Raw genomic sequence first — 12,262 nt, forward strand, 5'->3', positions numbered from 1 at the left:
TTTTTAATATATTCTTCAAACTTGGACAATGCCAACAGTCTATTACTATTTATCTCACTACTTATATTTCAATATTTCTAAATATTAAATGCTTCATTAACAATTTTAATTTTTCTTTCTCTATCTCTTATCACATTATTATTATTTATCAAAGCTCTAAATATTAAATACTTCATCAATAACTCTAATTTTTCTTTATCTATCTCCTATTATACACCATATAAAAATTCACATATTTTATTTAATCTACTAAATTAGATTCCCTCCGTTCTCCATTTCCTATTCTAGTCAGGGAGAAGGTGAGATTGATTGGAGCTGGTCCCATTATATGCGTAAGCTCAAGTGTAGCTCCTGAAGCAAACTGCGGTATTTTGGGCTCGTTTAAGGATTCGGCCCAGTGGACTTACGCAACAAATGTTAGGCCCTGTTTTAACCAGAAAAATAAAATACGGAGGATTTTTCAGATTGCGCAATTGCTTTGGTTTAGTGATTTACAATTGCATTACATGGATATACGGGCGCACACGAATTGACTTACCGCAAACAAAAATGGAAATGATCAAATGTCAACTACATGAGGTTTTGGGAGAATCAAGAATCCACTCCATATTTTAAAACAAATAAAAGATATGGGAATATTAAGAAAAATTATGTTGTCTCATCGCAATTCCAAATGCAACATATAAATTTCTTACTTTAATAGAGTTTAGTATACGTTATCATAAATGTTTAAAGCATAATATATTATAAAATGATAGGTATAGAAAAGTAAATTATAATATTTATATATTTCTAAATTCTTTTAAAGGTTAAATGATACGAATTCTTGTGAGGATCATAAAATCAACATCTCAAATGGGCGTAAATTCAAAAAAAAATTGTAGAAGAAAAGGGAAAAAAAAGATTGAGGTAAAAAATGATACAATAATGTCCACAATTCCTAGGATTGATAAATCGACAAAGATTCTTTACTTTAAGTAAGAAAATTCAAAGATAAAAACTAAAAGTAATTTCTAATAATCTAAAGAGAATTTTCTCTAGTTTCAAAGCTTTATCCTTAATTCCTAAATGAGTCCAAAACTATTACAAGATCAACATTTGTCTTTTTATACTAATAGAACTAAAGGAAACTAAAGTCTATTACTAAAGCCCAAACATAACTAAAAAAATTAAAAGTCACACGCAACTGACGCAAGAAACTCTTCTAATAATGCACCTACCTCTAATAAACCCAATAAGGGTTCAACAAATAAATATGAAAGAGACTTAATTAAGTCCAATAAAAAAAAATATAAGAACCAAAAGAAATTCAAATACAAATATTAAGGGTCCAATTAATTATATTTTTAGTCTCCCAACATTTTTAATATTTATTTTTAATCTCTTAACAAAAAGTTAACTTGTCTTAATGTTTTTGTTTTCCTTTTTTATTTTTTTTCTCTCAACCATTAAGAATGACTTTATCCTGTGTTTGAATGAGGGATTTAAATTTTTTTTAGAAAATTTAAATGCATAACATTTTAATTACCTTGATTTAAATTCCTTTCATTTTATAAATATTTTATTTAGATGAGACAATTTAATTGCTTGTTTTTTAATTTTCTTGTTTAGATAAAGTAATTCAATTTCAATCAAATTCAAATTCAAATTTTCATTTTTAAATATTTATTTGAAAATTAAACCAACAACAGCATAATGCACCTTACACAGGCCAAACACAATAAAACCAATTTTTGATTCTGAATAAATTCAAATTTTTTTCCTTCTAATAGAAATGTGAAATTACATGAGGTGAGTATGATATCATTTTAATTATTTTTAAAATATCATATCCAAACAAATTATATTATAAAAAGTATTTTAATTTCTCTATTAAAATATTTTTTGCTGTTTAATCGTTCCATCCAAACACATGCTAACTAAATGATGATATGACACTTGTTAGATTTATTTTAATTATATTATTGCAGAGGTTCATCTTCTGAGGGTTAAAAAAGTCAGAAAATGCTTAGATGACTTGTTTACAATAGATTAAACCCAGAAAAATTGCTTCTCATTCTAATTCTCGAACCAATGTTTTCCATTATCTAGAAGCAACCAAAATACAAGGAGAGAGTATCTAAACTCAAATGCATTTGTGGTAATTTTGTTCACTTTTCACAATCCCTGAAGTAGCATTCAAAAACCTACCAAAGACATTAAAGCATTCCCACATAATTTTTTCACTCATCGTTGTCGCCGTCCTGGCCTCCTCAGCCACCGCCTCCGCCTTGGCTTCCTCTATTGTCATCTTTACCTCCCTTACTGAAGATCGACAACCTTTGTTCTCACCTACATTCCTCAAAAGAAAACACACAAAGTCTCTCTCTCTCTAAAGTGAAGTAATGAAGCTTCAGATCTAATGCTAAATCATGGATCCGAGAGAGAGAGAAAGAGAGGAGTTGGATTGATTCACAGAATCATATCGAAGAAAGGGAATAAAGAGAGTGGTGTTGGATTGTTTCACAAATTAAATCGCTGTAACAAGGGTATAATTAATAGTTCTCAGAATTTGAACTCCTTTGGTTACTCTTAATTTTTTTAATTTTGCGTTATGATTTTTGCATTTTGATGTGGATAAGGCGTTCCTGGGCTACACGTTAGTTTCAATGTAGGTAGGTGAACAAGATCATGTGTTCGTGAATTGGTTTAGGTGAATGATTGACACCTCCGTTTTTGCTATTCCTTTTAATATTGGTCTATGAGAATGATTTTTTCTTGTGGTTATTTGAAATTGATCCATTTGGCTGTTGATTGGATATTTGGATTCATGTGTGCATGATTTGGAATTTGTTGATCGACAAGTGCTTCTCACTTGCAACGAAAACAGGGGAAAGGGGAGAAGTGAAGCCTGAAACACTAGTGAAACAATTTCTGGTGGTTTTCTAGCGTCTAGAATTTGTTCCCCACAAATATTTTTTGGCGGATTTTGCCCGTCAAATATTAACCGCCACAAAAATATCAATTAATTAAGAAATTAATGTCATGCCATAAATTAACTACGGGATTTTATAACAGACTAAAAATATTAACAAACAAAAGCATTATAGGTTAATTTTTTGTTTAGAGACTAAAAGTAAAAATTCAAAAAAAAAATTGTAACTAAAAACATAATTAATCCAAATATTAATTATCCTTCGACTCTTCCAAGTAAAATTTATTAGGTTCATCTTCATCATTTCCTTTTTTTTGAAAGAAATTTGTTGTCAAATTTAACATTTTATTATCTACATAAAAAATACCATTATTAGAAGAAGACAAATTGCCCATACAATATCATTTTACACCATTGCTTAGTTCTCTCATTTTACATATATACTTTAGGCAATTTTGTCTCTCTTTATATATTTAAAAGTTTGGGATTATTAATTTCTCCTTTTCCACTTTAATTAGGTACTTGAGATCCTGATACAGGGAGTGATTGTATCCACATTGCATGCTGAACTGGCAGCTGGGAGCAAGAATACAAGAAAATAAAGAGAAAGGTTCTTTAGGCTTTATTTAATTGAACTTATTCATAATAGTTTTTTCAATTTTGAACATATTTTTATGCCTAGTTTGAGTCTTTTACATTCACTTACATATTTTTTTAGTACATTTAGATTTACTTATAATCATGTTATCACTTGTTAATAGTTTATATATATTTTTATGTATTTTTATTCACTTTTAACTTTCTATTTTATATTTTTTTCTATACTTATTATCAATTCTTCAATTATTTTGTGCAAACTTTTTTCCAATTTTTGCATGCTATAGTATATAAAAATATTTCAGAAAATCATATTATTAAAGAGAATATTTTATACACTCTTACTTTTTTTTTTCAAATTATTTCATAATATCTTTTCTACTTTGAACATTTTTTAACATGATTTTCAGTTTTATAAGTAAGAATATTTTTACATATTTTTCATTTTTCCTTGATTATTATTTTGAAATGGAATTAAATTTATCGGCAAAGCTAATTGATCACATTTATAATCCACCAAATTAGTGACAATAAATCACTTGAGAAAAATTCTCTAGCTCCAAAACCAATTCAGAATACCCAATGTTTGATTTGGTTGTTGTGCCGATATTGGACCCAGGGATCTATTGATGATGAAAACATCTAGATTAGATGAACTAACTCCTACCTTGGATTCGTGTTTAAGCAACTACTCCTAGTGCCTTTTATGCAATTTTTGATGGGCATAGAGGGCTTGATGTTGTCTTTCTTAAAAACAAAACTATGAGATTATTTTTTGAAGTTGTTGTTGCATTTGTTCAAAATAATGCTATACCATTATTTTTTGAAGATGTTTTTGTTATTCTTAAAAACAATGCTATGAGATTACTTTTAACAAAGAAAAGTAATCTCAAAGCATTGTGTTTAACAAAGACAACAATATCTTCGAAAAATAACATCATTGTCTTGTTTTTAACAAAGGCAAGCACATCTTCGAAAAATAATCTCATCGCATTGATTTTAACAAAGGCAGCAACACCATCCTCTCCATGGCCATCAAAAACTCCATGAAATGCACTTGGAGTAGGTTCTGCTTAAACACGAATTAAAGGTGGAAGTTAGATCATCTATTTGAATGTGTTCTCACATCATTTATAGTTAAATCCTTATTTAATCTATGAATTAATAGTAACATAGTGTATATATTGATATTAGTGATTCCAATTCCATGGATGCATCCTAATATATGTTGAGATTAGGCCGAGATGATGTGTTTGATATAGACTATTGGGATTGAATAAAAAATGACAAAGGTTCACCCTATTTTGGGTGGATTGGAATTAATGAAAGATAGACATAAAGAAAAAGAAAAGGTAAAGAAAAATGTGATAGATATGATATATGATATGATAAAGAATGTAAAAAAAGATAGGAAAAAATAGATTAAATATGAGTTGTAAGATTGTGGGATATATGATAATTATTGAACTTGATTGAGTTATTGTGAATGTTGACTAATATGTTTTGAGTGCATCTAAGTTTTTGAGTTTTCTAAATTTGGCAGGTTTTCCAATATCATAGAAATACAGTGAAAAGTAAGATTTACATATGTGTAAAAGACATTTCAATGACATGTATTTTTAGATGCATGAGATGGATTGGATTCTACAATACATGACCCAAAGGCTTTCAAGGACAATCTTAGTAAAGCGACATGATAACTTTACTCCAGGCCATGGTTTGATTTACTAATACATTTTAGATATCCTGCATCTAGGGGTTGACTTCAATCAATGTCTACAGTTTAAGGCTAACGCTTTTGTGGGCTGAGGTAACCCATTATGCAAATTGAGCCACAAGCTTGATCTGAAACATATCCATTGACTTAATGGTGCTTTTTTTTTTTTGAAGACTAAATCATGCTTAAGACATAGATTAGATAAAATGAGCCATATGGCAAAGCCAAGGTTTCAAATTCCAGCTATGATATTAAAAACTAATGATTTAGTGATGAATATGACGATAAATTGGTAAGAATTATTTTAGTTTAATCGATAGTGTCCAATTTGAGTTTCAAATATCCAATTAATTAAAGAGAAAACCTTTTCATTTATAAACTATAATGATCTTAAACATCTTCATATATATATATATATATATATATATATATATATATATATATAATCTTACGTAAATTATTTCAACTTTCAAACTCAATTCTAATAGACTAGAATAACAATATATGTAATTCATATATTTTAGAGAAATATCTATTATAAAAGATAAATAATACAACACGAAAGGAATAATTTTTTATATAAGACTTAATTGGTCTTTGACAAATTACTAATCTATTTAAAGTTGTGTTGGTAGTTAAAAAATCGAGTAATTTATAAAAGATTATAATGTTAAATATTTAGCATCATTTGTTTAGAAAAAAATAAAAGCAAAAGGTACATATCAACTTATGAAAAAACTGACAAAGTTACAAAATCGTATATTATCCATGTTGATTACATTATATCCAATTGGAGAATGGTAGCTAGAGAAGCATATAGTTGAAAAATGGGTTATTATTAGTATATTTAGAGGATAAGTCAATCATTTTCGGTATTATTTTTGCATTAGATTTCTAAATTGACTGATTAATGCACATTGGTGAGATCTTATAGTATACTACTAGTACATAATTAAAAATATTGAACCTGGGGAAGCTTTGAAAGAATGACGCAATGATCTAGCGGCTCGCATCAGACTGGGAAAGACGCTCCTGTTCCTACGCCCAAAGTCAATTAACGTCATCATTCCCACCTAACAATGCCTCTAAAACCTACAAAATATTTATCTTGTCCACGTTAATTTGGATATTGATATTGTTCTTTTTTTAATCAATAAAAATTAAGTTGTATCATTATATTGTTATTTTAATTTTTAATGATAATTTTTTTTTAAAATATCAATAAATGATTAATTTCAAGAAAAAAAAAGAATACGCCAATTATTATAACAATTAACAAACGATATGACAACACAAAAAAAATATGATTAAAAAAATTCCAATTTTAAAATTTTGAATTCAGTTCTTATTTGTTTTTTTATCATTTTTTTATTTGTTATCATATGGTGTTATTTGTTATTATGCTAATCGGTATATCTTATTTGTTCTTTTTTGCTTTACCTTAATTTTTTGTTAACAATTTTTTTAAAAGATTAAAGTTTCTTTTTTAAAATTAATATTAATTTTTAAATAATAATATAATAGTACAGCTTGATTCCTATTAGTTAAAAATCAGCCATATTAACACCTCCAAATTAACGGAGCACGATAAGAATTCTCATAAAACCTACTCACTAACATTTCTCTTTCATTGTTCCTCCCAAATCTTATAAATATGTACACAGTGGTGGATTCAACGATGAATTAACAGGTGACATTACGAAGAAAAGAAAAAAAATGTATACTCTGTAGTCTGTAATCTAAATTTTGAGTCTTTAATATAAAAGATATGTTAATTAAAAAACTGGTTAAAAATAATTTAGTTTTATTTAAAATTTAAAATTTTCTTAAATCATTTTTAATTAAATTTTGATACCAATAATAAAAAGAGTTATTATCTTCAATTCTATATATGAAACAAATATTTGATTTATCAAGAATTCAACAGAAGTAGTTATACTAATTAATTTTAATTAATATTATCATAAATTTATATTTTATTTCAATAAAACTCGTATAATTAAATAATTTAAGTAATAATTATATAGTTAATGACAAATTGGCACTATTCATAATTTAAAGAATAATTTTTTTACCGATAAATATTACTTATTCCATTTTAGATTATTTTTTGAATATTTTTCATATTACATTTTTTATTTGAATCATCATACTATTTACATTATTTATACTACTCATTTAATATTACACTTCAAAATATTTGAATTATTACATACACTAATCTATAATAACAAGCATAAAATATATTTTTTCCTTAAATTTTTGTGAATTATGATTTTAGTTCTTAAATTTTTAAAAACCAGTCAACGACCTTTCAATTTTATTCCGTCATAGTTTTTAGTTCATTCTCTCTATTTTGAGCATTAAGTGATGATATAATGTTTGTTTTATCATATTTTATTATAATTTGTATTGTTGCAGTTAAAAATTGTTAGAAATTATATTTTTAATTTAATAACTTTCAATTTTTAACAAGTAGCTAATTTTTAATGATTTTTTTTCTTAATTTACATACTTCTCCTTTTAAAAGGAAATGTTTAATTATGTATTTAATCCTTATAATCATATTTTTTTATTATTTTAGTCCTTATATTTAAAAAACATTTTCTTATTCTATGCGTAGCTTTTTAATCTTTTATAATCTTTATAGAAGGGACTAAAGAAATTAAAACATACGTGTAGAGATGAAGAAGAGTTTAAAGTGAGATGTGTATAGATTAATAAAAAAATATGTCTATAAGTATAAAAAGTAAAATAAATTCATTCACATCTATAAAAAAAAAACAAATAAATAATTAAACCTAAAAAAAGTCATTCCTCTCCGCTAACTGAGAAACTAACAAAATGTGAAAATGGAATTTTAATTCCGGGGCAGTGTGGCAAAGTGTGTCGAAATTGGAATATAACCCAAGAAAAAAAGTCACGAGCTTGGGCGGCAGCGATCTCCAGTGGTCATATCAAAAAGATTTGTTACTTAGTTGTTTAGTTTTAAACAGCAAGTTAACCACAAGTCTCCCAGCTTGTTTAGGAAGTCTTTTTACCTTATTTTTTTTAATTATTTGATTATTTAATAATTATATTTGATAAATGATTTTATTTCATTAACTTATAATCTTTTTTTATATATCATTTGAAGCAGTATTTGAATTTTTAATTTCTTATTTTTTATGAAAAAAAATCATTTACCATTTTTATATTATATTATACTATCATTTGTTTTATAATTTTTTCTTTCATATTACATTATTTATTCAATCAATAACATGCACTGTTTATTTTAATATTTAGTAAAACTTAAAATTATATATATATAAACTTATAATGATAAGTGGTTGATTCAAATGGTCTTTTAAGTTTGATTTTTTTAAATAAGATCTTAAATTTGATATAAAATTAATAGATATTGGACATATATTTATTCTTTGTTGGGAGTCAAAGAAAACTTTGATTGGAGATGAAAGCTTGAATACAAAGTGAAATCAACTCAAAAGTAAGGGGACTAGCAAAGATCTTGACACCATGGCCAATTGGCACGCGCAGGATTAGCTTGTCTTGGGATAAAACTAACCACTAAGTTTGCAATCAACTTCGATCAACAGTTACATCTGAGATACCAAGATTATGGAGCCATGCCAGTGCATTGATTCAACAAGTCCTGTGGCATCAACTTCATGTTTTAATGGCGAACCTTTGAAAGAGGCAGAGTTGACGTTGCATTTTAAGTGTTGGCAATCAGAACATTGTTTATGAATGGTTCCAATGTTGGCCAAAGCCCCCACTTTAACCAGATCCAACAGACACAATGGCAATCAAAGGAGATATGCCATTCATTTTCAAGTAACATGTATTTATTATACACACATATTTATAAACCATACAAACATGTGTACTTTATGCATTTTAAGTTAGTTAATAATTAAATTTATCAAATATTTTTAATTTAATAAATTAATTTTAAACTTTTAACTTTAAATTAAGAAATAATATTTTAATTTTCAACTAATTCATTTTACTAAATATAAAAAATTATTTTTTAAATTACACGTATCTTTTTTTTTTAAAAAAAATCTAGTTTGAAGGGCTAAAATTACTATAAAAATAAAAAAATAAAAAATAAAAACATTTAATGTTATTGTATAAAGTTGAGATCACTACTAATGTTAGAATAGTCACCCGCTATTTCATCCACACACTCAGTTGATACTAATTATTAAAAACAAAAATCAATTTCTTAGATTTAAATTTACATACATATTTCCCATGCTTTGTTATTTTGGTGTACATGTATTCCCACATGGAATATAATATTCTGAATACATTGTATTCTTATTTTATATGCCACGGTCAGTGTGAGATGACGAAATAAAAAAAAAATAATGAATTAATTAACCCACCCATATTCTCTTCTCTCTGAAGTCTTCATATTAAAATTGATAAAGTAGAAAAAGGTACTCCATTCATTCAGTCATATACACCGTCCCACACTCACGCACAGGTCTCTAACATTCCCTTTTTCTGCTTCTGCGTTTCAACTAAATTACAAAGCCTACCATCATTTCTCTTTCTCTTTCTTTCATCAACTTCATCCTTTGAAAATCCTTTCTTCATCTTCATCCATCCATGGACACAGCTCAATGGCCACAGGTAATTAATCCTTTGATTCCTTCTGTTTCCTTTTTTGTACCTGCTGGTGCAAGTGAAACTACGTGTCCACCCATCATTTTTTTTCTTCATATCTATCAATTTTCTTTAACATATGTATCATGTATGTACCTTTCGCTTTCTCCCTTTTTCCTTTGCTTTTGCCATAACATAAAGAAGTAGATCAAAAGTTTCCATTTATATCATAATTATATACATAATTTCCTCCATCTTTCTCGATCGCGAAAAAGTGCAGACCAAGTAAATTAATTTGCTAGTTATGATGTATGTATATTTGTTTGATACACACACCTGCATGATTTGATTAATTAATTTGTTTATATGCATATATAATTATTGAAGGAGATGGTGGTGAAACCAATAGAAGATATAGTGGTGACAAATACATGTCCAAAGGCTGTGGAAAGTAAGCCAAGGCCACAGAAGGAACAAGCAATTAACTGTCCAAGGTGTCATTCAATTAACACCAAGTTCTGCTACTACAACAACTACAGCCTCACACAGCCTAGGTATTTCTGCAAGACTTGTAGAAGGTATTGGACTGAAGGTGGAACTCTCAGAAACATCCCTGTAGGAGGTGGCTCTAGGAAGAACAAGAGATCTTCAGCTTCTTGTTCCACACCTAATAATAGTCACAATAACAATAATTCAACCAATAAGAAGCTTCTTTCTGATCTGGTCATCACACCTCCAACTCTGTCACACACTCAAAACCCTAATAGCAATAATACTATTCATCAAGGCCAAGATCTCAATTTGGCTTTTCCATCCTCCACCCCAGATTTCAGAAAAATCTCTGAATTGGTCCAACAAAACAACAACAACAACAATAGTAGCAACAACAGCATGTCAGCTTCAGCTTCTTCTTCTTCAACCACAACTACAACTTCCACTTCTCACCTTTCTGCATTGGAGCTTCTTACTGGGATCACTTCAAGTTCCAGTGCTGGTTTGACTTCTTTCATGCCTGTGCCGGTTCCATCTGATCCAAATTCTATCTACACATGTGGGTTTCCTCTGCAAGATTTCAAGCCAACCTTGAATTTCTCTTTGGATGGGATCGGAAACGGGTACACAAGCCTTCAGAATGTTCAAAGTGGGAGGCTCTTGTTTCCATCTGATGACTTAAGACAGGTTTCTAGCTCCACCATCACCACAATGGATCAGAAACAACAAGGAGATTCAACTGGGTATTGGACTGGAATGTTAGGCGGAGGATCATGGTAATTAATCATCAAGAGAGTCATAAAGATATATATTTATTTACTTAATTTCTTCTCTTGCTTTCTACTAAGTTAATTTTCCTTTTGAACTTTTTTCTTTTGGGTTTTAATGAGTTTCCGTCAGATCATGTGGGGACTTCACTTGTTTGGATTTCTTCATAACTGGCTAACAGCTGATAGGATCGATTCATACATGAGTTTCTTTTCCTCTTCTGTCAATTCCTTATATGTATATCTGGCTCCGCTTATATCTCTTCATGACCAAGTTTATTTTGGGATCTTGAAATGAAGCTTATTTTAGGCAGGCTTCAGTAGTACTTGGAAAATTAAAACAAGGGTTACATTACATTTGATTATATGTAATGATAGAAGAGATCAAGATTAACTCCATTTTTTTAGGGTTAACAAGTAGCTAGAAAGGGGGGCCGGGTAAATTAAGTGTTATTGCTGTTATAGTATTTCATGTAATTTCTTCTATCACTGAAGAAGGGCAACATCATCAATTGATTTGATTGTCTAGCTTACCGGATTCGAAAATGTATAATGTACAAGAATATATTATTATTATTATTAAATAAATTATTGGTATGCTTTTTTTATGATTAATAAATTGGCGTGTTATGTTTACATTGTAAATATTTGGCTGTGAATATCTATGTGATGATATAGCTTTATTTTATCACCCCTTTCCTTTTCTTTCTATTTGTATTGTGCTAATACATTTAGGTTTAATTGGAGATGTCATTTGTAGCAAGATTCATATCCGCATTAAAATGTGTTATGATCATGATTCATGAATAAAAGCCAGGTGAGACTTCTGATATCTTCACGTGACATCCCATTAAAGAAGTAACCTTGATTAAGTATAGTCATCATAACTACAAACTATAAAGCTGACTCAATCAAAAGCCCACCCACCGGCCTCCGCAATAGTATCAATAAAATACCTCTGCTTGTACTATTTTCGTTCGGTTTGCAAATAGATAATAGTGATTTTTTCATGATAAATAAAAAAGAATAAATATAATTAGACGCTTAAAATGTTATTCAACATATAATCTAATGAAAATAATATATATATATATATATATATATAATAAGTAATATAATATGATAGAAAAAAATATTTAAAATGATGAAGTATTTAAA

The 12,262-nt window shown here is 28.2% G+C and overlaps 1 protein-coding gene across 2 annotated transcripts; it reads left to right on the forward strand.

Moving 5' to 3' along the window:
* Positions 1-9,673: 9,673 nt before the first annotated feature.
* Positions 9,674-11,740, forward strand: LOC114401226 (dof zinc finger protein DOF4.6). 2 transcript variants are annotated; one of them, XM_028363689.1, is made up of 3 exons: positions 9,674-9,872; positions 10,233-11,113; positions 11,238-11,740. In XM_028363689.1, coding segments are annotated over exons 1-3 (906 nt in total). In that variant the 5' UTR covers positions 9,674-9,848; the 3' UTR covers positions 11,239-11,740. The 2 variants fall into 2 exon arrangements, with proteins under 2 accessions (XP_028219490.1, XP_028219489.1); XM_028363688.1 differs by having other exon boundaries at positions 10,233-11,695.
* The last annotated feature ends 522 nt before the right edge of the window (positions 11,741-12,262 follow it).

The sequence above is a fragment of the Glycine soja genome, chromosome 20 (genome assembly GCF_004193775.1).
Source record: "Glycine soja cultivar W05 chromosome 20, ASM419377v2, whole genome shotgun sequence".
Taxonomy (NCBI): Eukaryota; Viridiplantae; Streptophyta; class Magnoliopsida; order Fabales; family Fabaceae; genus Glycine; species Glycine soja.

Bases quoted from the DNA above. Each gene is read 5' to 3' on its own strand.
- LOC114401226 (XM_028363688.1), top strand. From the start codon at position 9,849: ATGGACACAGCTCAATGGCCACAG. The intron at 9,873-10,232 runs GTAATTAATCCT...TAATTATTGAAG, and splicing joins ACACAGCTCAATGGCCACAG to GAGATGGTGGTGAAACCAAT.